This window comes from Brachyistius frenatus, unplaced genomic scaffold, assembly GCF_029030835.1.
Source record: "Brachyistius frenatus isolate BFR_SWC_R1_liver_20210118 unplaced genomic scaffold, ASM2903083v1 Contig_45, whole genome shotgun sequence".
Classification (NCBI taxonomy): domain Eukaryota; kingdom Metazoa; phylum Chordata; class Actinopteri; family Embiotocidae; genus Brachyistius; species Brachyistius frenatus.
This window is the reverse complement of record NW_027210644.1, coordinates 1,514,184-1,541,495: the sequence shown is the minus strand read 5'-3', so window position 1 is coordinate 1,541,495 and position 27,312 is coordinate 1,514,184. Positions and strand designations below refer to the sequence as shown.

General features: G+C 37.9%; 1 protein-coding gene across 2 annotated transcripts in view; it reads left to right on the top strand.

The window, feature by feature from the left end:
* The window catches only part of LOC138623621 (bis(5'-adenosyl)-triphosphatase-like), a 276,741-nt gene that overhangs the window by 200,072 nt on the left and 49,357 nt on the right, over positions 1-27,312 (top strand). For both annotated transcript variants that reach the window (XM_069703242.1, XM_069703241.1), the window contains exons 5-6: positions 20,878-21,023; positions 25,505-25,534. In XM_069703242.1, the coding sequence (XP_069559343.1) occupies positions 20,878-21,023; positions 25,505-25,534 (176 nt within the window). The remainder of the gene's footprint in view (positions 1-20,877; positions 21,024-25,504; positions 25,535-27,312) is intronic.

Sequence of the window (27,312 nt, the reverse complement as noted above, 5' to 3'; positions counted from 1 at the left end):
CGGTGTGTGAATGTACTCCTGATGGCGAGCAACTTGCATGACAGCTCAGTCTCATTAGTGTTAATGTGTGTGTGAATGGGTTAATGGAAAACTGTGTAAAAGCGCTTTGAGACCGTAAGGTGATAAAGCACTATACAAGTGCAGACCATTTACCATTTAGCAGAGGTTTTTTGGAGCCAGCCCCTAGCAGCCCTCAGTTCTATTGCTCTTTAAGACATTTCTGCATTGGATTTAAATTTGGTACCGGGAGTCAATGTTGTAGGTTTATATACAGTATATGATTTTGATGCAAGCTCTCAAGTGGTTTGTGTTAGAACGACGTGAGAGGGGTGTGTCCCTTCCCGTTCTCCTCTGACTTTTGACCAGGGAGCGTGGCGCCTTAGTAACCTCAATTGGCAAACCTCAGCTGCCTCATATTGGATGTCTGCAGTCAGACCCCTCTGAGCAGTCATTCAAAAACAAAACAAAAGCAAACAAAATGAATAATATGATCATAAGTCCTCTTTAAAGTAGTGTATTAGTTTAACATTCACAGCTGTAACTACTACAACTCACAATTCTACCAAGCAGCAGTGTCTTAAGATTAGTATACTTAAAATGAACAACAGAAATACCAATTCCACCAAAAACTGATCTAGCAGCTTAGCTTTAACATTAAACATAATCAGTTCCTACTTATTGACGTATCAGCATTACAACAAAACCTCAGAATAATGAAATTGCATGACACGGACTTTGCTTTTCTATTTCCAAAGTGTGCAGCATCTCCTTATTTGCCAGTTTTACATGCTCTGCTGTATGAGACCCACAAAACTGTTGAGCATGCAATACTCCACACTTTAATTCAAAAGTGGAGTCAATCGGTGAAGCTAAGCAATGACATCAGGGACAAATCTGAACCACAGACTGTATATAAAAGTAGAAATCAAAAACCTATATTCCACCTCAGCGATGGGCAGGTAATCCATAGCAAAGTCTACTTTTGAAAGTATCCTCTAGTGTCTGTTATTTAATTGCAGCAGACTTTACCTGAGTGAGAACACTGGCATCTATTGAGTTTTTTATGTTTGTATTTTTAAGTGGCATATCAAATTTGTAGTACTGAACACAGCTTGGTTGGTACCGCCTTGTAAAATGCTCACATTGCAAGTGGCGGTTGGACTGCTTTTGTTTTCGATTTAAAAATAGTCTCACACTACAGGCATTTTATCTTCATATGCGTCACGTGCATAGCTTCTACGTCCTGACACAAATTTAGCTAAATTTACCCATTAGTTCAAAATTGCCTGGATGAGCCCCAATACTGATATTTGAGATCGGCTCAGTACAGCCCTAGTTTGTTTACTGTTGTGGTCATTGAAATACTCTGACTCGGTCGAACTGGCTTATATTGCCACCTTGGGGACTGAGATTGATCACCTCCATCGCTACACCTGCTACACCTGCTCTCATGCTGTCCAAACAAATCTCACACCAGGTGAAAAGAAACCATAAAGCACCTCCTTCATAAAAAAAAACATAATTATGTAGGTTATAGAGGCTTTCTCTGAACAAAGAGCAAAGTCAGAACAAATTGCCTTAAAATCAACTGTCATTTTTTAAAATAATAATTATACTACTACTATTACTACTACTAATAAAATTAATAATGATAATGAAACGACTTCAGTGTGAATACAAAGGTGCACTCAGAAAACATATGTACTTCATGTGTTGCTTGTAGGACCAATGCTAAACGTTGTTGTTTAATAACTGCAGGGTAAAGGTAGATTTGACTTCACAAAATGTAACAAATTATTTACATATAGACAAGAGAATCAAATCATGTTTATAATAAAACGCATACTTTTAATGCCTGTACAATTTCACCTCATTTCTCAATATCCATTTCTACATGCATAGAAAACAACAACATTTTGCAAGTAAAACAACTTCTGGAAGGGCTTATTTATGAATGTGTAAACTTTGAGGTCAAAAGCAGAAGTTGAACTGACCACTAAACCTAAGTTGACAAATACATAGGCACAAGTCTGTCCAGATTTACTTGAGGCTTTGAACTGTGCTGTTTCCCCTGTCCGAATTTAACTTATTTTTAGTTTTTGTGTAAATAGAAGCATTCATATTTTGCTTTGTGTCTCTTGTGCCTACCTGATTGTCTACTCACAGACTTGTTATGTAATGTATCATCCTCGCAGGGGATATGGTTAGTAGCTCTTTGATGGATGCTGAGGCTGGAATTTGTAGCAACGATAAAGGTGCATGAGGAGCATTGTGGGGTTTTGCTGTTTCCTGACAAGGTTTATTGCTTTGACAAGTCCCTGTCTCTGAGGTCCCAGGCTTTCTGACTTCTTTAACCCTGTGATCTGGAAGAGCAGCTGTTCCTCTGGCTGACAGGCCCTATGCAGCTCACATTAAGGCTAGACATACAAAAAAAGAAGAAGAAATAGAAAGAGGTGGGAGTCAAGGGGTGTGATATCCTTATCTAAAATCTCGGCACCCTTCTTGGAAGCATTTACCACAAATATTGATTTCTGCCTCTTGCCTTATTCTCTTCCCCATTCTTGACTCCTTTGTTTAATCATATGAGATTCAGAGGCCCATTCAACATTGATAGAATTGATTGCTTGAGACAAAGCTGCCAATTTTTATTTCAGGCATTTTCTTTTTCAGATCTAATGTTGGTATGTTAGAGCCCTTGAGTTTAAATTGATCTGACATAATCAATGTACTTTTAAGGAAAAATCTGAAAGGAAAATGGACTTTACTTTAATTAGCTTTGACTTGAGATTGTAGTTGACTGACTATTTTAATACCACCCTTATTACTCAGTTTTGTTGTTTTTTTCACTCTGGATGTTTGCCATGAAAAAGCAATTTATGAATTTGCCTGTAAAATGCCCCTTTTGGTTTTCCCTCACTGCAATTTATTTGAGTTCTGATAGGAAACTAAAATAGAAAAACTTGTTTTCTCACAAAGTGTTCTCACAACACAATCTTCGCTATGAATGCAGGATATGAAGGTCATTCCAATTAGTCGTGTGGACAGTAATTCAACTAAACATCCCAGCTGAAACTATGCTGATGTGTGATGATCCACTTCAGTGGATTTGATATTTTATCAAATTTGAGCATTTCTCTGCAACTTGATATTCAGAGTGTCGTTTCACAGAAGAATACTGTCTTCATAAAATACCTGCGATTTCTGTGCGCATTGACGCTGATTGGAAAGATTTTGGAGGAATGAATTTAGTGGCTAAAAAGCACGTTAGGCATCGGCTTATAATTTAATAATTTGAATTTTAAAGTATATTCAGATATTTCACATGTTAATTATCCTCCGTAGACATATTATGCAAAATGTAACTCATAAACTGCACATAATACACCAATATAAGTTAATCAGAGAGCAGTATTGAGTGTTTTAATATGTGTTTCCAATGGGTAATGAATTTATTAGGACTGAATTGGCCTCCAAAGACTTTAAAGCATTCTAAGGTATAATAACTCATTAACTAGACATGCTCATCAAATTAAGTACAATTGATAAATGTGTCATACTGCTTTGAATTATGGATGGAATTTGTCCTGTAATACAATTGCTGAGATACTCAATAAATAATAGAATAGACACATTTGGAGCTATTTATAAAACCTAAAAGCTTCAGGAAAATGTAAATACCTTTAAACAGGTAACCTTTCATTTACACGATATTGTTAAAGCCTGTATGATTGCCACTATTCAATTGCAAGTACACCCGTGTGTAATTCACCGTTTATTAATAGAAGAAAGGAATGCAAGATTGTTTGTTTCTGTAAATAGTTTGGACAGATTTCTTTTGTTTTATTTGAAATGCAGCCACAGTATAGTTCATCTGGTTTTAAGTTAATCTTCACCCTATAGAGAAGTGCATTATTAAAACCCTTACACCCATCTTTGGTTTGCACAAAGCACTTGTGTTATCCGGTTGAGAAGGGATTTGAAGAAGGGAGTTGTTTTTGTTATCCTAGATGATTCCTTGTGGGTTTTGTCTTCCTTTCTCTGCTCTCTGCATCCTAACAATGTAGGCCCAGTGCTAAGATGTCACAGTAAATCTCGTTGTCTTTTTTCTTTGGGTTGTGGATTGTGTCAGGGTGGCTTAAGACCATCTAATCCTAGCTGACACTTAAGTAATTATTGTGAAGCCAGGCTTTGCCCAAGACACTGGGTATTGAATGAGTGCCGTGCTGTATTGACAGGAGACAGGGAAATTCTATTTTTAACAGGATGAGCAAGCTTTGGTAGCGTGAGAAATTTGACACTTCAGGCTTAGCCCAACTGCCAGTTTAACATTTGAACAGATATTCATGTACATGGTTAGATCTATGTTTCTGTTGCATCTCCATGAAAAGCAAAAAAGAAAAGCAAATTATGTTATGGAAACGACTGGGCTGTTTTAAAGAATGAAATTCCAAAGAAAATTGTTGCATATGTGTGACTAATCCAGAGTAATGTAGAATAAATAAAAATACAGTGTAAATGTCCATTTTACTTCTGTTTTAAAACTGTATATCTAAAATTGTGCCTATTTTCCCATCCAGAATTTTCCTGATTTAAGCTGTGGGCAAAACAAAAAATTGAATATTGTGCTTTGTGTCTTGTGCATACCTGCTTGTCTTCTCACAGACGTGTGATGCAACGTCTCATAGCCAGGGATAATTTTCGTGGCCTTTTAATGGATGCTGAGACTGGAATTTGTTGCAACGATAAAGGAGCATTGTGGGGTTTTGCTGTTCCCTGACAAGGTTTACTGTGTCCCTATAAAAGGAAAACAAAATAAAAAGTGTTTTCATAGAAACTACTGCGTTTTTGATAGAATTAAATTACGATTAAAATTGTGGGATATGTGTGGATTATTCAGAGTAAGGCAAGGCAAGTTTATTTGTATCGCACATTTCAACAACAAGGCAATTCAAAGTGCTTCACATAAAACCATTAAAAGCATCAAAACATCAGGCAAAGGAAAAGTTAATTTAAAAACAATTCAGAACATTGATCGAAACATTAAAAACAGTCATTAAAACATTAAACAAGCTAAAAAAAAAAAATAGAATGAAAGTTGCAGGGCAGTTTAAGAAATACAATACAGTAATAAAATGCAGAAATTCAGGAAATTGATCAATATCCTTGAGTCTGGTTCAATTGAAGGCAGCAGCAAACAGAAAAGTAATGAAGAGTAATGAAAACAGTGTTACTGCTGGAAAGATGCATTCCTATTTATTTGTTTTATAAAATGTAAATACCTGCCAGACCACCTCCACAACTCCTGTGCAGTGCAAGAATGTCCCACTTCCTGGATTGGAAATGCTGCCATATAATTCAAACTGAAATTATGGTTCCTAAGAACATATTTTGTTTGAGTTAGAGTTGGATATTCATAAAGTGTGTGAAGGCAGAGTGGTAAGAGTTTCACCATAATAACATTAACTTAATATTTAACTGACCTTACCTTCTGGTTTTGTGACCAAAACTGACTTTCCATGAAAAATGCTAGTAGTGAGCAGTCAGCATGTATGTTGAATGGCCCTCATAGACTCCCAATCAAAAAGTTTCAAATTCTCTCAAGCAATATTGTCAGTCATTCATCAGTTATTTCAACAATTCATAAAGAGTGGAAAACAATTAACAGTCAGTCATCTGACTCGACCAACTGGAGAGATCAGAGTTGACTGATGGGAACGTCAGTGGAGGTTCCCAGGAAAAGCACACAGACCTGGTGGTGATGGTGAGGAGGAGGGTTTGCATCAATAAGTCTGAAAGTTAGAGCGAAATAATTAACTGATGGGAAACGGATTGGCTCAAAAGTGCAGGCGCAAAGATCAATGGGCAAATATGGTAATGGAAAAATTATGAATGAGTGAATTGACATCATGCAAAAGCGGAAATGACGAAGGAAATAGTGCAGGAGGAAAAGGCCGCCCACAAAGGAATGAAGATAATTGGAAAGAACAGATCATCCTTACTGAAGTGGTTCATAAGCTTCATGATTGTCTCAATAGCTAAATTCTGGCCCTCCATCAAGCTGTGGCGTGTGGTGGGGTCATTTTGGAAATACTTCTGGATAAGGAGTGACACTAATAAGATCCTTATAGGATGTTGTCACGCAATTTCAAGTCTACGTTTGCACTAGGGATGGGCGATACCAAACTTTTTAAGTTCGATACGATACCGATACTTTTTGTTAGAATTGTACCGATTCTTAAATGGGTTTGTTATTTGTTCATAATAATGATAGTTTTTAGAAAAAAAGTCCATTACACTTACATGAATACATTAATTATTCTCATATTGTACCTCAAGAAACCAACTGTGAAAGTTTCACTGTGATATCTATTAGTTTATTCATGTATTTATTACTCTATTAACCTGTAGTGACTGGCCTTAAAATGAGATTGTGATAAAGATGTTTTGGAATTAAGGGCAGACAGACACCCAAAAACATGACCTCTGCCACTTTCTTGGCAGAGTTATGAGCTAATAACTGCCATCTCTGCCTGGATATGCGTTTCCTCTCTGAAAACTCTCGTGCAGCGTCTTTTCTCGGACAGGTGGCGTTGAGGACTTGGACGTTTGGGTGTTGGATGTTTCTGGTTTGCCTCCGTGAAGCTTTCAGGATGGGTGGTTTTAAATGCTTAAAAATAAATACATGTTTTGTATTTATGGATATCTTAAAAAAAAATATTCGATACCAAATGAGTAGCTTGTAAGTATCGACCTACCGATCCCGCAGAATCGATACGCCCACCCCTAGTTTGCACTTAATTTAAATACCTGCCCTTTTAGTACAATGTAGCTAATCTAGCATAGTGCTTCCAGTGAGTCAATGTTGTCTTCTGTCTGAGGACGCAAGAGTAAAAAGCAACATCTGGCGCTGCCTTTTTGGATGGTTTTGCCTCAAAATGAAAAAGATGCCAACCATAAGTCTGGGCTTCAAAGTGGTTCCAATGAACTATTGATGGGGGACATCACAACTCACTTTGTCCAACTTTATTTACAGTCTGTGGCTCTAATTCAGGAGGGGCTTAGTTTCCTCTATAATATACAGTATTTTGTTAAATCAGAAATGCCACTGCTATGATTTCGGTTTCAGGGTACTTGTCAGTATCGCTGAATTACTGTTTTCCAGGCGATTGGATGCGTGTTTGCCAAGGGTTATGGCTCAGACCCAGAATATATTGCAGCAGGTCCTAACACAGCATGCCTGATTAAATATATTAGACACAAACTCTGTCAAAATCAAAGGAAGAAAAACCCTCTCTTAGACCACCCTGTCAGTAATATTAATACGATATATCCTATGATTTATTCCACTTAAATGCACAAAACAACCTCATATTGTACTCCATTACCAGCTGCTATCACTGCTCCCAGACCTGTGCTCTGTTGTGACTTTACTTTTGCACACAATGTATATTCATCACAAATTACAGGTCTTCATGTCAGTTTTATGGGGCGAATATGGAGTAGCTTTTGCATAATTTCAAGCTCTGCATCTCTTCCTAATATGATTATTTATCCTCCACTTTTTTCTGCATTTCAAGCAGGGTGATATTTCAATCATAAATCATGAACGCAGCCGAGCCCCTGAATAATTTGCCCTCCAACAGAGGGACTGTGTATTTATAATGGGGACGCATAATACCACGCTTGCTTGCCCTTGTGTTCAGGTAAAGGTTCTCTCCATGTCATAGATCACAAACTGTATATGGCTGTAGGCACTTGGGAGCTAAACAGCTTTGCCTCCTCCCACAGGCCATATTGTGGGTGCATAAGTGTCAGTTAAGCCTGATCGATTGTATAGACCCAATTTGATTTTGGATTCATTTTGTCTCCTGAAGCAGGAGAGGCTGCGCATTGCTGGTGGTGGTTGGCTTGTTTTTGTCTTGAAGATGTGGTTGAGAGGTTTCCTGAATTTAACTAAAAATGAACCTTCCTGAAATGAAATAGGCATGTCTTGTCGTTCCCTTCATATTCTCATAGTGTCTCTTTTTGGCTAATCGCTGCCATTCACTTCTATAGTCTATTGAAGTTCAAGCAAAGAAATCTTATCTTCTCAGACAATGGCACTCTGATTTCGAAAACAAAGTCTTCCACATCAGCACAATGCCTGTCAAATCTCAATAGAGCGTATTGAAATGAAATTCAGATTCTTTTTTCTTCCCTTTCACTCCTTTCCCACCCTTGTTGTTTTTGCGATGCCAGGAATGATGTATGTTTTAAGCTGCGAGTGCTCGAGTGAGAAGACATTTTTGAGCTTGAGGCAGACTCCCGATGAGCGCAAGGCTTTGTTCTTCTGAAAGGAACATGATGGGGAGCACTTATTCTTCTCCCATTCTCTCCGTACTGCCTGTCAGCACAGACTGGTGGCTGCTGGCTGAGTTTACCGGAGCCCTGGCTTCTTCTCATTGGCAGGCAGCACAACCTCCTCTTCACTGGAGCCCTTAATGACTCTGCTCCACGCAGTCGCATGCTCGCTTTAGCATGTGAACAACAGACCAAATACTTTACAGAGGAATATCTTTTATTATCCAGCCTTTTGAGTAGCATCTAACATGCAGCTGCTTAGTAAAATCAGTTCTATTTTCTTTATTTTCTTTTTCTTTTCTTTACTTGTTCATAGGGATTTCCTCGAGCACCACCAGGATAAGTCCAAAAAGGAATAAGCACAAAAGAAGAAAAGATGTATTTTAATGTGTTTCGAGCATTTTGTCTATATTTAACTGCATTAAACGAGAGTGATGACAAGAAATAAGGGAGAGAGAGATGGGGGCGCAACAAAGGACCCTCTGTGGGCTTGAGCAAAGTAAAATTGTCAGTCAGAGACTAAGGGCGACCAAATAGTAATACTATGCATACATACAGTATTCTGGAATCAGCAGGTCTTCACATAGTCTGGGAATGTGCACACACCTCAGGTGCAATGGTGACCGCCTGCGGACATATCTGCTTTCTGACCAACAACCCGGTCAGTAACCTGGTTAAAGTGGCACAAATGAGGAACAAACAAACCATAGATCATATTTTGTAAATGGCAAGTGAAAGAGGGAATAAAACCTCGTTCACCAGAACAAACTCAAACTTTGACAAGGACCTGAGTTCCTGTTGTTTTCACTGTTGGTTTCACATGAAACTTTCATCGTTGTGAATCGAGATTTCTACAGCAGTCATTGTCTTTAAGCTGAGTTGAATAGAACTGAATATTTGGCGTAACTAATTTGATCTCGGATTTGAAGATGTGATTGATCGTTTGTAATTGAGGCCACATGTGTACTCTTGCATGTGCTTGTATATCTATTAACATGATGCTGCAAGTGTAAGCGATATCTGTAGCCATTAATTGACAAAATATTCTGTGCATTCCCTGTGATCTTCCCAATGCACCATCTTGCATTGACGTTTAGTAGTTCTGTACTAAAACATAATGTTATTTTGTGCTAGAAAAAGGAGGGTTTGTTTGTTTTTGTCTCCTTGTAACCCAATACGTAGCAACTGATGTATCCTTCCAGCTGGCGTCATTGTAAGTGAACCTAGAAGCTGGAGTAGCTTTTGCAAGGAGCAGGTGACATTTGTCATCACAATCAAAGAAATGAGGTCATTTAACATTTGCATATGTCTCATCTATATGTGTTTCAACATTTGTTATAATATTCTGTCACTGTTTGATCATGTTGGGAATACGACGCTTACATGCAACACAGACATTTGTATCTGCACATCTCTGAATACATGATAAATACTAGTAACCCTGCCAGTGATACTGCTACTGTTTTTGCCCGTGATGTTTTCAAACACAAAGCGGACGCTTTGAAATGGTTAATCTGACATTCACACATGGACAGCCAGTCTTGGAGCACCACAGGGTCGTTTTGGTCTGCCGTCACCTGCAGTAATATAGAAAGCAGGAACCACTTGACGGACCGCTCAAAAATCAGGCATCAGGTGCAACTCTCACTCTCACTGTATTGTCAAAAGGTTGCACCGGCAAAAACATGACCTCATCACGTCTCTGGGCAATGCACATAGCAGCAACCGATAACATTTTAGACAAGCTGCCAGGTGAACCGGATAGTCAGCAGAAAAGAAAAAAAAGATCAGACGACCGTTTCAACTGAACAACTATTAACCCAAAACATAGACAAAAATTGTAAATTTGAAGGGGAATGTACAATAGTACGATATGATCGCAATTGTCCCCTTTACTTGCTCTAATTTTGGATTTTGCATTACAGCACTGTAATTTCAGGGGTTGATTCATTTAATCAGAAATTCTCAAGAAGTAGCTCCTGCTCTTTCCATAGCTTCATACAATCTTTACTCCGAGCTTCTATGTTGATCCTCCAAACTCACAGAGACCAGAAAAAAACCCTCAGGATGACACTAATATATGAAGCCATTCCATCTCTCCACCACTGCACATGTAAAAACATCACACTATGAGCCCCCGCTGCAAGTTAATATGCTAAGTCATTTTCTCCTGCTGCTGCCTGAGTGTGTGTGTGTGTGTGTGTGTGTGTGTGTGTGTGTGTGTGTGTGTGTGTGTGTGTGTGTGTGTGTGTGTGTGTGTGTGTGTGTGTGTGTGTGTGTGTGTGTGTGTGTGTGTGTGTGTGAGAGAGAGAAGAGAGAGAGAGAGAGAGAGAGAGAGAGAGAGAGAAAATGTGGAGACTGAGTATAATGTTGAAAGTCAGCATCCACCAAAAGGGAGGAGACATATCAGCAGGGCCTGGTAACAAAAGGCAACTGAAAGGGAACATTAAAGAGATCCGCGCTTAAAGGAAGCCTCGCCACTGGAATTGTGATTTATTTTTCTCCCTCCGTGTTTTTTTGGTTTGTTAGTTTGATTTGTTTTGTTTTGTTTTGTTTTCCTCTGAAGACAGGGGACATTTTTTATTTGATGTCTGTTTGATAGGCTTCAAATTTGTCTCCACCGATTTTAAAAGATGGGTTTCCTCATGATGAGGAGTACAATGCTGCCCGTGGAGGGTCCACAGTGTTAGTACTCAAATTATCACGCACTGATCATTCAGTATACTTTATGTAAAATACTGAAAACTGAAAAAGTGAGGGCATTTTTGTTTCTTAATTATGCAACTGAAAAAAAAAAATCAAGTTTGTGTCTAAAAATATTTGAATTTTGTATCACTTTGTATAGTTATTTGTTTTTTTTTCTCTTTCATTTGTTTTTTTTTTTCAATTGTTATGCACCACCGGACCAAGATAAATACCTTTTACGTGAAAACCTTCTCGATCTGAAAATTATATTTTGACCTAATAAAATAAATTATTACAATTAATCCTGTTGGACAAACAAATGGGTTTGCCTAATTTCATGGCACTCCATCTAAAGGTTTCACAGAGAAACAAAAGTATCAACTTACTGGTGCCTCTCGATGACAACTTAGATCTATATTCCTAGGCATACATCACATATATCATTCCCAGATACCCTTATTGTTCCTGAAGGATTGGTATGGTGGTGCAGTGGTTCTGGAATCGAACCTTGACTGGAGCATTTCTTTGTGGAGTGTGCTTGTTCTCCCTTTGCCTGCATTGGTTTTCACTTTCTCCAGCAATCCATACACGTGTGCTAGGTTAATTGATGTTTCACACTTTCGATGTTAGCATAGCTTTCAAGACTGAAGTTAATTTAATGTATTTACCTTTTTTTTAAACACCTACAAGGCATCCAAGGACAAGTTTACACAAAACACATTCCATGTAAAACACCAGAGGTTTTAAGTAGATGGTTTTATTAATTCATCTCATGCTTACAGTGCTCACAGAGTTGTCAACAATAGTGGTGGAACGGCGGTCATGGCTTTTGCGTATGTGAAAAGCCTTAAAACCCCTCCAACACTGACATCTAGACAACATTCCAGTGGTGGAACTTACTAGCTAGCTGATTCTATTAAACGCACAATAAAACCAATTGCTTTCTCAGTGTCTCAGCATGACTGAAAGCCTCATATTAAAGGCTTAAATATTTGATGAAACTCACAAATTTTGATAAGAAAAAAAAATAAGTAAGCCAACCCTACTGTGTGAATTTTTGTAGTAATTAAAGAAAGGGAAAATAATGTATTTCATATGTATTTTTCAAAAAGGATTAATTGTAGTTCTTGTGATTGAATGTTATTATGGCAAAGAATGTACCATATTTTGATTTTGATTTTTTTTCTCCGTCCACTTGTGTGCAACACAAGTGTACAGCCCTGACTTTACTGAACCCCTTTATTTATTTAGCTGAACAGTGTGTGTAGATGAGTCAGTAGATGTGTGTCATTTTCCAGGGCATGACAGGGTGATGGGGGACGTTTTAGGCCAGCTGTAATCAGGCAGAAAGAGCCAATTGTTGCAGCAGCAGTGATGGATCTCTTTGTTTTGGCTGGCCAGGATTTGGAGCTGCCAAGGGAAAGGGCATTTTGATTCATTTGAGGGCCTGCTGCCTTCATCACAGCCTGTTTTACTGCGAGTGTGTGTGAGAAAGAGAGACAGAGGCAGACTGAAAGAGAGAGAGAGTTTGTTCTTTTGTCATTCTCTTCACTCTTCTCCATTGCAGCAGTGGGTCTCTTCACAAAACAAACAGAGGCTTTGTGTTACTTCAGTTTTGTTCCAGTGAAGTACAAGGATTTGAAACATTTTACATAAGATGCCACACACATTCATTGGACATGTCGAAATGGTCTGTCTCAAAAGTAGAACTCAACACATAAAGTCAGTTTACCCTTCATAGAGAGTGCTACAAACCCAGTGAAAACAGCTGTGTAACATCTTCTTTACTGGCTATGGAGGAGCTTTTCAAGACAAAGAAAATCATGGTATTAATGTCACAGTGATGTGAACAGGTTATTACATGAATTTCTCTCGATTGTGATATATTGCACACAGCCCACTGTGACTAATCATATAGTGGCACCTACCAAACCCCAATTAATCAACGAAGTAATAACTATGATGTGTTTGTGATTATTGCACAAAGCATATATGCCTCCACTGTTTTGCAACCTCACATGGATGAACCATTGAGGCATCTCCTGCAATACATTCAGTTGTAGAAGTTGGCAGTCTGTCAGGAAAATAAAGGTAATAGCGTGTTGCTCAGTTGCATCGTTAAGACTAATTAGCCGTATCTTAGTCAGTTGTTGGGTGGCTGACTAGTTTTGATCTGACCCTCTGAATTACACTTAATCCATACATGTTCCTTTGTGGAGCAGGCACATGGAATGTATCACTCTTTCTACTCCATTGTTTTATTTGCTTAAACTTTGCAATTAAAATGAACAGTAACTGTACAAAAAAAAAAAAAAAAAAACATGATGGTGTTGTAAGGATAATCAAATTGGTCTTTTGTAAATTCAGAAAAAAAAATTAACTAAGTAGGATTAATAGTAAATAAAAAAAATAAAATATAAAGTGAATCTAAAGCAGGGGTTTCCAGCTACAAGTAGTCTGCGACCCGGAGTAGATTACGAAAGGTTAGCAGAATATGCAGTATTTTCCACATAAAGATTGACTTGGGCTGGCCGCATTGGTGATACATTTCAGCATTTCTTATCTATTTATTTTTTAACCTGTGCGAGACAACAACACTATCCACGCGATCAATTAACGAGTGGACAATCTCCCCTTCGTTCCCTTAATCTGCATCTGCTCCGCACTGTTTAGAGCCACAGAGGTTGAGCTCCACCCTCAGTGAGACACACAGAGATCAGACGACATAATCTGCGACCTGCAACACACCTGCAAAACACAGCAGAGACTCTCACTGAGTTGAAAAGAAACGGGTGCTCAACATTTTTTGGTAAATAACATAATTACAATATTTGCAGCTGGATCGCAACAGCGGGGCCCAAATTATAAACAAGTGTCTGTCACTGAGTGAGTGATAGATGAAAGTTAGACTGCAGTTCAGCTGAATCCCGCAACTTTTCAAATTAAAAGCCGTCCAGTTTCACACAGAGCCCAGCCAAGATATTGACTTTGACATGTTTCTTTCAGGAGGGGAAGGGGGTCCGAATCGAAGGGGAAACACAGGTTTTTTTCCCGTTTTTTTTCTGTTAAATCTTATACAAGAATGCCCTATTTGACCCTTTTCAAACCAGTTTGGCCACACAATAATTGCCTACATTGCAGTAGGAATTTATGGAACATCTGTATAATTGTAGATTAGTAGAAAATACATAAAAAAGCATGCACATTCTTTTGAATTTAAGCTATTGTGATACAAAATGTGTGTGTTGAGTATCAATCTGTTATTGTTCACATAAAAGAAGCTTTTTCAGCTGGTTTGGGTGGAGCTCAGCTGTGTAAATATATGTAACTAAACACGAGTAGCCCTTGGACACAAACTTTGTCAAAGTAGCCCTCAGATTAAAAACAAATGGTTGGAGACTGCTGATCTAAAGCAACTTCAACCACTGTTGTTGTTTTTTGTTTTCCCTCAAAGGAACAGTCACATTATTGCTTACACTGGCAATTACTACGTATAAATGTATTTAATTACAAAAGGCTGATTATGAAATCTCTCACTGGCTGCCACTGATGTTTGAAAATGCCAACTAATATCCTGCAAATCCTCTGACACAGCCATTTTGATGCAAATCTGTAATTCTGTTACACTTGATTACATTAGATTCGCTTCCATTTTAGATTTCAAATTTTCATTAAAAAAAAGAACCTTAAGATTGCTTGCCCAGGTTTCATCATGGATTCTCTAATTGTGGGCACACCTATTATTTATCTCCTGTCTGGCTACCTACAACAACTCTCAAAGCAAAATGAAAAGGGGGCCGGGTGGGTGTAAATGAATGTTATGGGTGTGTGAGAGAATGTAAATGCCTAGTTTATTACTCATGAACACGAAATCCTAAAGTTCTAAATCCCCCAAATATACACTGTGTAATAATGTTACCAATGAGAGTTTAAAACAAATTAATGTGCATTACCATTCTTCACCAAAAGCAGAAAAGGAAAAATTATTCAAAGTTGGTAAAAATAGAACCACAATGTTGACAATGGTCCTACAACTGCAGAGAGTTCAAAAACAAAACAACAACAAACTCAATCAATACATATTTTGGTGAGAAATAAATAGCTAAATAAATGCTTGAAAAGCACAGGCAGAGCATAATGAATTCACAATTAAACATGCATAATTTATTTTTCATTCGTTTAATTGAATTTTAACTAATTACAATCCATATATTGAGGTTAACTAAACTATCTCCATTTTTACACTTCATTCCCTCAGCAGCTTGAATATACATTATTCACACTGATATACTTAAAATAAATGAAGAAAAAAAATCCTTTCAGCAGTTTCTTTTTTCTTTTTGTTATATGTCACTCTGTAATATATGCCATATATGCTACATCATATACCTCCAGATATAATAAAAATAATACCACATTCCATATGCATGCAATTTGGGGCCCTGCAGACATTAATACGCAGCACACATTTTACAGCATTAGCATTGGGACGTAATGCTAATGCAGCGCTAACACTTCCAGCTGGAGAAATGTCATCCTGCGTGTGAGCATCATGAAGTCTATTTCATTTGGTCATTTTCTAGAAAGAACAGCCCTGAGACTAACGCTCTACTACAATTAGCATGCAGTGTGAAATTACTGTGGTACAGATGGGGCAGAGTGGAGGAGGAAGGTCACTGAAAGGGTTTTTCCGGCTCAGGTGAAGTCATTGTAATAGTGTAAAAACAACAGTGTGGCATTGGGAATGGAGATGAGAACATCGTTGGTGAAGATGTGTGTGGGCATGCGTGTGGGCATGTGTGTGTATGTGTGTGTGTTGGGGGGGGGGGACTGTCAGTGTGTACAGGGACAGATGTTTTCCTTCAAAGAAATGATTGCATTTGCAATGTAAAACCAATCTGCGATGCCTTGTTCTTATTACATGCACCACGACCCCGCGAGTGAATCAGACGAAAGCAGTCAAATAACTGTTGTGACAGATAATAATGGGATATGAGCAGATGGTTTTCTCACTATATGGAAATGCTCAGGCTCTTCAATCTCATCCCTCAAACCCCTCGACTGGAGCAGCCGGCCAGAGACAAAAGGGAGAGACTGTTCAGAGCTGACGATGAGATTGGCCCAGGCAGAGACATATGGAAAGCTATCCCCTCTCTTACCCACACAGTAGTTGTGGTGGTGAAATCAACCTCCCCTTGTACACTAAAGACCTAAGCCATTTGGGATCCCCTTTTAAAAAAATGTTGTTGTTGTATACATGATGTGTATGCATGTAAGGTTCTGTGTATGTGTTGGCATACAGTAAAAGGAGTGAAGGATTGGCACCTTGCAAGTTAAACCTTCAAAGTTGTAGATGTGGTGGACATGATTAGTTCTAGCACATCATCCAATACACCATCACCAGGTCATAGTTTGTCCCTACGATGACCACAGTCGGTAGGTATTTGCTACTGCTGACCGGGAGCACACCATACAACATTATTTGCTTCATCTGTGAGTGGTCACTGAACAATAACAATGTGTCCGCAAAGGCTACACATGACCTACTCCAAAAGGATTCATATGAAAATGCAAGGTTTGTATATGTTTGTGGAATATATACAGGAAGTACTGGGTAAAGGTTAAACAAGCCATGGTTTCCACAAATAAGAACCATCTACCCTAACGTCCTCTTTGAAGGGAAATGTGCTATGTTCATAAAAGGATCCAAATGCATAACAGAGACAGGAATTGAAAGCATGTGAGTTGTTCCTACAAAATGCTGGATTGCTGAAGAAATAAGGAAGGCAAACAAAAACTCAGAAAGCAGGCTGGAGAAGAATTCAAAAGTAGTCCAAAAAAGTCGATGGTTAAACAAACTGACAAAACAAAGGCACCAAGAACAAGATGCAACAAAACAATCTGGACATGAGGTAGTGGTGAACTGGGGCTATATGAACCCATCAGCAAAAACATTAAAACCACTGACAGGTGAAGTAAATAACCTTGATCATCTCATTGAAATTACACCTGTCAATGAGTGGAATAAATTAGGCAGCCACTTTTTAAAATTATTGGCTTGGAAACAGGGAAAATGGGCAAGCGTAGAGATTTGACAAGGCCCAAATTGTGACGGCTTCTGCAAAATGTCAGATCTCGTGGAGTGCTTCTGGTAAGCAGTGGTTAGTACCTACCTAAAGTGATTCAAGGAGGGACAACCAATGAACAAGGCATCCAAGGATCATTGATGTGTGGTTGTCTCCTACAGATGAGCTACCATCATAAAAATTGCTGAAAATTGTAATGCTGGCTGTGATAGATAGGTGTCAAAACACATAGGGCCTGATTTACAAAAGCTTTGCGTGTGTAAAATCACGTGCAAACTCCACACCACCCGCAAAAAAAATGTCCAAGCTGGCTTACTAACAGCGTGCAGTGAGGATTACATTTTTCAAATGTGCAATTTAACACACGGCGTCCATTTTGCGTGTTTGCCTGTATGCATATGTAATATTGGGCGTTTCTACTTGAAGGTGCAAAATACTGGGAGGGGAAATGTAAATGCATAAATTTAGCACCCGCAATATTTACTAAACCTGAAAGTAGAAATAGGAGAAGTGATTGTTGTGTATTTTAGTACGACTGAAAGGAACGTATTAATCAGATGTGCACATCAGGAGAGACGGCTGCTCTTATTGTGGTGAGAAGGAGACGCAGGGAAACAAAAGAATACGTAGAGAACGTGGTTTTACACCCGTGGAAACATTTTTGAGACGTCAGAAGCATAAATTATTCAGACATATCGTCTGTCCAGCAATGACATTTCTGAGTTATTGAATGAACTGAATGATGATTGACAGCCAACAACAAGGCCGAGCCACGTAACACCAGCAATTAAAAAAAAAAAAAACGTACCAGTCAACATTGCCCTTCCTCTGGGTCGTTCCAGCTTATCGCTGCTTGGATATCCCGCCCAGTCCCGTTATTCAGGTGTGCTGTCACAGGTGCTGAATCTGTTCAGCATTGATTGTGTCCGAGGACTACAAACATCTGTAGGCTCTGCCTCTTATATCCGCTGCAGGCAACATCACCCACTACTAGCATAACAAACTTGAATCTCCAACGTTTACATCTAAGTTGCACTATTGGTAATGCAGGGAAGGATGATGTGCAGGATTTTAAAAAAAAAGTCAATATCTCTGGTTCTGGTACATCAGCTTTTTTTTCCTAACTGTCCATTGTGAGCATGGCATTCTTGTTGGAATCACATGATACATTAGTCCTGTGCTCGTTGAACTTTATTTTCATGGACTTCCGCTTTGTTTGGTTTAAAAAAAAAAAAAAAAAAACAACAACCTGTTAATCCGCTATCATTGACACTACTACTGAAGTGTGAATGTTAATGTGAGATATCTGTCCACTACACGCATTTATGTTTTGGTATGTGCAACGGTGAGAACTTTAGGCCTGTACTCTCTGCACACGCATTAAATAGGCCATACAGTAGTGGATAACTGGATAACTTCTTGAGGTTAATCCATTTGTTGAGAGACATTATTCATCCAGCAACACAAAGTAAACAAGCTCTATCTGCGTCTGTGCACTCTCCAGCCTCGGCTTGCCTCATCTTTCATGTCGGCAAGCTCCATCACCACAGGAGCACGGAGGAAAGAAAGATATCAGCTCATGTGATATCTGATTTCATTTCAGTGTGGCTTGTGCACACACACACACACACACACACACACACACACACATACAGAGAAAAAAAGAGCAAACCGATCATTTGTGCCACTGTTTGTGACTCTCGAGATGAATGGTTCCCAGACGACGCCACTGTGGCATGAAATGCTAAGATGTAATCATCTTCTCTCAACAGGATGCTGTTTCATGAGAGGGGAATGAACTCCAAATGTCACTTTCACTTTTATTTTACTTGCTGCCTTGATATTTTCTCTCAACATTTTAATGCCATCCTGCACGTCTTTGATCTGGGGAGAAAAGCAAATTTGAATTTGAATTTGAAAGAAGTTCAGTCTTTTCTAGTGCCTTTACCTGCCAAATTAAATGAGAATCCTTTAGAAACCTGTTGGTTCATAATCAGTCAGAAAAAGTGAACATGCACACTAATCATAGTTCAGCTATAAAATCCTAGTGCACCTCAGAGTGTCTCTTGTCAGGCAGATGACAGTGGTGTCATCCAAGGATTCTCACTTGATGACAGTACAGGAGATTGTACCCATGGGTGGTTCAGTGGTAGTTAATTTGACTTCACTGACAGGCAGCACCAGAACTGAGATCTTTACAGCAGCCAACAGACATTAATTGCAATTGCCTCAACTTGGGGTCAGCTCAACTGGTGACTTCAAATCAATTGCAAAGCTAGTTGATGTTCAGAAGGCATCCGAATCATTATTTTAGTTTGAAACATAACAGTGATTTAACTGTAATGCTTTGTTCTGCTAAAGAGCTGCTATGCTGAAAAAAGTATATTACCAAGTCATTTTTCCCACGTTATTAAAATGTTACGTATGTTAATGAGAGATGTAATCCGCAGGTTCAATCAGATTATTTTAAATTGTTTTCAAGAAAATCACTTTTTAAAACAAATTTCTAGAAATGAGTCAGTTTTTTAAACAAGGCAGAACATAGCCTGCTGGCTGTTTCCAGTCCTTTAGCTAAGCTAGGCTAACTGGCTACTGGTTGGAACCTCATAATTAACATGAGCATGGTATCAATCTTTGTATGTAACTCTCTACCAGTAACAATAACAAAAGACAGTTTGCAAAATTATTATTATTTTTTTGCAACACAAAAATAACACTGAACTGCCATCTAACATTCATTATCACGGCTGTCTTAAATTCAAAATTAAATTCAGCTTTGTATTTTACTCTGTTTGAATGATACTGTATTTGTTGCTGCCCAATTCTGCACCCATCTTATTTTATCGCTTGTTTTTCCCCATTATTTCCAAAGAACTCCATCTCACTTTGTACCTTTAAGTCACTGTTATTGATTAAATGACCCATGATGGAAAGCAACTAAGGCCTTTTGGATATTTGCCCGCCACTGCAGTTGCCATAACACTCATCAAACTGTGTCTTACTTCTGTCAGTGAGCTTGATTACTTTTCTGTGTGCAGTCACTCTGACGTGGGATGAGAGCTTTCCTCGCAATATGTTCCATGACCTTTATGACTTTTACGAAATGGATCATTTTCCTTCAAGAGTTGTCTCACACTTGCGCTGTAAGCCACAATGGAGACAAGTAGGGCAACAACAGCTAGTTTCAACACATACAAAACCGTAACTGTGTTGGAACTGAGCTAAATCAACGGTGACATCACCCATTGGTTTATGAACTGCCCTATTGACGCTTCAAGTTTGGATTATGTCTGTTACCATCTTGCTAATTTGGAGCCAGAACCATATTCAAATGAGCTGAGGAGGCTAAAAAAATATTGACATCCCAACCCTTCTGTGGCATGGCGCTCAATTCTATTGACAATGGTGGTCCTCTGACTTCACCTATGCAGTCAGAATTTCAGATTTTTCACTTACCACGTGATACACAATGACATGAGTGCTGGACCAAGTCCTACAAATTGTGATTTAAAGGATCTGCTGTGATCATCTTGGTACAAAATAGCACAGGAAACTTCCGCAGGTCTTTTATAGTCCATGCAATGGTAGGTTGGAGCTGTCTTGGAGCTAAGCAAGGGACAGACAGCATATTAGTCATTATGTTTTGGGTCGTTAACATATTTTGTATAATATCAGTAAACTCTCTAACTCTTTAACATTCATTATTCACGGTTAGAAATTTTGATGGTGTCTTTTAACATAGAATTCCTTAACAGAGCTTGTTCAGATGTGTTGGTTTGCCCTCTGAGACCAGTGGAGCGATTCCGGGATCTTCAGCCAGATGAGCTGGCAGATTTATTCAGCACCACTCAGAGAGTTGCCGACCTGGTGGAGAAACACTTCAACGCCACCTCGCTCACCATCGCCATCCAGGTAAAGCACAGACTTATTAACCGTTACAAAATACTGTTGCATCACTTTCAGTGTGTTCTATGGGATAATGAGAGAGAAGCCTCATCTCTGAAATATTGTTAAATTATATGAACAATAGTTTCATCAGGAAGGGCCATTTGGCTTGATGAAAACATGGCATACACATAAATCACAACACTAATAAATATAACAGAGAGGAACAGAAATGTGAAAAAGAGAGGTACAATGTGCAACAAAGAGTCAAACTGTGGACAATACAGTTGCAGCATGCGGTATGTACCTCTGTTTGGTCACCTTGCCAAATATTGTTTATGAGATAAAAGAACAACACAGTTCTCTTCACATCAATTTCAGGAAATTAATTTCTCCTAGTTAAACTAATTAGCATCAATAATTTAAGCTTATTAACTTTGGTATTTCGCTCAAGTAGCAAGGGAAACATAAAGTGGCTGAAATGATTCTAATTTATGAAGTAGGTATTTAGGCTGCCATTTAATTTAAGTATCAGTTCAGATTTCAAATTGGAAATGCAAAACTTAGTTTTTTTTTTCAGTTTCAGCTGTCATGAGGGTATGTCAAAGATTTAAGGGTTATTTCTCTCAAACTTTGTTCACAAATTTGTTAAAATCTGTGCTGATATAATCCGTCCACCTGATGTGGGGAACAGAATTGAGCACAATTTGAATTGAGAACAGAAACACACACACACACAAAAAAAAATATTTACTCTAGAAAACTCATTTAAAGATTTTTTTTTTTTTTACATTCTAAAAAGAGTAGATAAAAACCTACTATGTAACTAGACCATATATGAGCTTTTTATTCAAAATAAGCCCCTTTGATTTGACAGGGATGCAGGAAATTGTAGCACAAACAATGGTGTGACTTCAGTCAGCCAAGTTAAACTTGTGGTGTAACTTCATAATTCGGAGCCCTATTTTTGTATGCAAAATGTGTCCAAGCACAGATTTAAGCGTATTTGCAATTTCATGCAGTGCAAGGGCCTTGCGCTAAGTTGCTATTGTTGTGAAGCCATCTGAGCTGAAATAGGTGAAATGGCAGAACAAAGGGTGTGTCATTCAAGATACACTCGAAAAGTACAAGTTTGGTTTCATTTTTGAGTTGAAATCACAGTTGTATTTTCGCACGCTCAAATCATTTCTAAGTGCATTGCAGCCACCCAAGGGTTTATTTCATGGCTTCAGCAGGCAAGAGCACACATGAACAGACCTATCCAAAATCCCACAAACAAGTTTGGTAGATGTCCTACACATATCATTAACTTCTTTTAAATCACTTCTTAAAACCCATTTTTATAGAATTGCTTTTAAGTGATGTCGTCCTTTTATGTCCTTTTATGCAGTTCTTTTGTTCCCCTGTTTTTGTTTGTTTATTTTTGTCATTTATTTATTTGTTTGTTTTCTATTCCATTTGCTCGTTTTGGTTATTTGTTTGGTTTTGTTATATTCATTACCTTAATGGTATGGTCTTTTTTGCCTCCTGTTTTCTTAAATGTTTACCGGTATTGATGTTATGTATGACTATGCTTTGCTTCTCTGTAAAGCACTTTGTAAACTCTGTTTTTAAAGGTGCTTTATAAATAAAGTTATTGTTATTATTAGTAGTAGTATATCATCCCACTTACATAAATCATTTAAACAAGATTTTTTTTTTTTTATTGCAAACTTCTGATTTAGTTAGTTATAAAAAAAAAAAAAAATACGCTGACTCTTGTCTGTGGAATTGGATGTGAAATAGGCAATTGCTATGCATTATGATGCAGTGGCCAATCTCAGCCTTATAATATAAAAGGCAGCTTGGGTTAAGTGCAAACAAATTGCAAATAAATTATACATAAAGAGGTAACAATTCAAAAGCCTTTTCACATACTCATCTGTTTCAATATTATAACGAGCCATGCAGGGCCAGAGTTTTATGCACAAAAGGTTTGGTCAATTTATGCAGGACAGCTTAGGCCATTTAATTAATGATTAGAAAGTAAATTACGCACACTCAAAAGCTCCCGATTATCAGTGTTGTTAATAAATGAATTGCATCAGAACCTTTGAGTGTGGGTTGTTTACACAGGTTCAATCTTTAACATTGTTCCAGCACCTGGTTTTAAAGGGTTCTTTGTTCACTTTGACATTTATTTGGTAATGAAATAGAAAACAAAGAGTTGAGTTGAATTATCAACATTGCCAATGCATCACCTGATATGCCGACCTCAACGCCCCCAAAACCCTCAGCAGCAGCTGAGACTGTTGAGGTTTCTACATCTCGATCATCAATGCTGATTTGAGTGGCTGTGACGGCCACTGATACGCTTGCATTTGTATTCACCAAATTACCATAAAATTAAACACCTACATGCGCTCCCAGTGCATAGAACTTCGACCTGCGTTTGCTCAGTGCCCAGATTGACGAAAGTAGAGCCCTCAGTCACTCACTCACTCACTCACTCACTCAGTGACAGACATTAATTTTGAAAGGGCTCCTTGACATAAAGTTGCTGTTATGTCAAATATGTTAAAACAGTCCCAGTAGGTGATTTATTTAACTTGTTTGAAGAATATCCAGTTTAGAACTTAAGACACAATGGTTTGAAACTTTGGGCTTAACAGCAAAGTAGCATGAGGCCCGTTGGTGTTTTCAGTGTAGATTAGCGACGCTGTCGTATTATGAAAGCTAAATACAGAGCTGACTCTGACACCCGGACAGGCTCTCATCTCAGATTGAATGGCCTATTCTGTGTAACTGGTGATATATATGCTAATATCAAAATAGCACCTAGCTCATTCTGCCTCTGTGTCAGAGAAAATTGTTTCACCGGTTCAGAGAGAGAAGAAAAAAACAGCGAAGAGTAATCTTTACCTGGATATAATTTTCTTTGACTATGAATGTGATAAGAAGTGATGATAAGAGATTAGTTGTGACAGCTCCCGGGTTACAGCCACCACATTAAAGGAGAACTCTCTGCAGGAGGGTGCAACTGTTCTCTGCAGCACGCCACTCCTGTGACAAATACTAATATCACACAAATCAACCTCACTTGGGGATTGATGGTGAAAAAAAGATGTGTGCATGGTGACAAAAATGTTTTATTTTTCCTCTATTAGGGCTGAGGAATAACAATGAAGATCATCAGATTTTATGTATTTGTTTATTCACTCACCATGTTCATGTGTATTGTAGCAAAACAAAATATCACCTTCTGCTAACAAATAAAAAAGTATAATCTCAATAAATGTAATCGCACCTAATTCGACACAGAGAAGTGTTAAAAGGTTTCTTTGTTGGCAGATTAAACACTAATTGGGCTCTGTAGCAGCAACTCAAAGAAAAAGTGTACAACATTTCTTTAAAAAGAAAGAAAGAAATGTACCTTATTATTAAAGCACAATGTTGTTTTCAGCTGTTGCCTTTGCTTAAAATCTATAACATTACATTATGAAAAGAGATGAAACTCTCCTCATCTTTACATTAGTGCAGATAAATCTGAAAATGTTGTTTACACGTTAGAGTTCCAACTACACTACACTTTTGAGATAATTCCCTCAAAGCTTGCTGTTCTCACTTAAATCCAAAGACCTTAATTCTCTCTCCTCTTTCAGATGACAATCAGCAACATTTGCATTACAACACTACTGCTCCCCCTGTGGTTTTAAAAATATAGCCTGCTATAGCTGACCTCGCAAGTCAATGTGTGTTGCCAATGTCTTATCTTTGCGTTTTTGTTTCTGTGCAGACAGCTGGATAAGTAAAAAAAAAAAAAAGAGTGTAACCGTCTTACCTATAAAATACAGTAAGTAGTACTGTAGTATATTTGATATACATCCATCCATCAATCCTTCCATCCATTATCTAGACACACTTTATTCTGTACAGGGTCACGAGGGCGATATAATCTATTCCAGTAGACTATATGGGCGAAGGTTGTGTTGCCGTTTCATCACAGAGCCAACACAGAAAGACAAACAACCATGATACTTAGTCAGCAATTACCCTAGCACACTTTTTTTCTCTTTTTTTAGACTATGGAAGGAAACTGGAGCTTTTGGAAATGCATCAACACTGGTGATATAGAGCTACTCAGTTTACACGTGGATATGCAAGACTTATTATATAGATGTGTGTGTATTCATGTTAACAAAAATTACATAAGCTTGGCAACAAAAACAAATTTACACAAACAATTTAGTTGCTGTGTTAAAAAATATAATATAATATTATAATATAATACTGTGAAAAATGTTTGACGGAAAAAACCTAAAGTTTATTTTTGTCTTTCTTCTTGATGAAAAATGGCATAAAAATGGGTCATAAAGAAACAGATGTCAAGACAAAGGCAATAAAACAAATCATGGGGAGAAAAGTAAGGTGCTGTAGCTCATCTGAAATTAAAATCGTAGTTTGAATTATTAATGTAAATATTTCTGAATTCTTAGGTTTTTCTAATTACCTCTTTCTGTTCCCACCAGGATGGCCCTGAAGCTGGACAAACCGTGAAGGTGAGAACTTAATAATTTACTACCTTTAAATATGCCATGACGCCTCTGTAATAGTTATATACTATTAAATAATCATTGTATTTCATTTGAGGTGCTAAACTCTTGGACCAGATTCATTATTTAGAGATCTATTCTAAAAGGTTTAAATCATTTTTGCTTTGGCTGGAGACTGTATGGAATGATTCATGTGGCTGACTGAGGACCTACTGGGGTCCATATAGGTTAAACTGAGGGAATATGATCATCGCAAGTCACTGGACTGAAACTTCCACTCAAACCTTTTTACACTACTACACTGTATTATTCTGCTATTTTTGGTATCAAATATATTACATGTATTGTGTACTTCTGTTCAAAATGACCTACAGTGACACCATGAATAATTAATTAGTGTATGCAAAGAGGTCTAATATAAGCATACAAGTTTTCTGCCAAAGTTACTTGACATGGGAGAACTGTGTCTCAGCTGGTGTTTCTTCATGTTCTTGTCATTGATATAACGTAGGGCTTAGTGTGAAAATATTTTGTGTGTATTCAACTTTAAAAAAAAAAAACATAAGTCACCTCAGGCCCCTGAAACCAGTAAGGTTCCTACAACAGAACCTTACATCGACATGCAGTGTAGATCATCTTATTTGCTCATTATTTTAGTGTTTGTGTATTGTCATGAAACATTCCGGGCATGATCAATAAGCAAAATGCCTACACATTAAAATCCGTACAGCTTAAATTTAAAACCTGCACAGCTGCTCTGTGGTTTGTATTTAAAAAAAAACATGTAAATAAGTGTTACCCACAGTGTTTCACACTTTTGTGCGAAATCTGTACACTTTGTTTATTCTCCCAAATATGTTGTTTGAAAACATTTTCAGACCAGACACAAGGGTACATCAGACTCTGACACATGAAATGTAATGTTTAATGGAAACATGTACAGGGCGATGGGTTAAGGTGGAAAGTCATACATGAACATCTGCAAGACAAAAAAAATAATAATAATTCTGTCATTTTTGTTTGAGACTGGTAGACTTGAGAATATTACGAGCCAATATAGCAAATAATAGGAGTAACAAGGGCATTATTTTGTTTACAATAACAATCAACTAAATTGTTCAGTGTTCAGATGGAAAAACTGTGCTTCCAGAAGGACAAGATTAATCAATTCGGAGAGATAACTACAGGAGATAATTGCTCTGGGGGTTTTCGAATAAAAACAAACATCACGTCATGCATGTTGGTGAAGCTGTAAACCTATCTGGACAAAGTAGTTTACTTACGGTGGAGGTTCTCAGCTGGTCACTCCCGCAAGCTTTTAATATTAAGTGGCATTGTGATGTTGCGCCGGCTAATGTCGGACAAAATGTCTAGCCACCATGCATTGCCGGAGGTCTAACATGCTTCATGTTAAGTCAGCGCTGCGTAGTGCTGCATAAAGTCAAATGGACCATATGTCAAATATATCTCTGAAGAAATTGTGATGCCTTACACTACTTACCTAAGAAGTCCCCTGAGCTAATTTTACATTTCCACCATATCTGAAGAACAGATATGATTTGGCTAATTCCTCACACAATGGCTGAAAAAACATTTTCATGAACAGTTATCTTCAAACTGTTTTTTTTTATTTATTTTTTTTATCATTTTGAGTTTACCGTACCAAACAAAATTATGTTCTGTATCAGGAAATTCAGATCGAACAATGAATAAGAATCTGACTTGAATAAAAAATATATATGGTAAATAGCTCTACTGAAACTGAAAACTGTGAACTCAACATT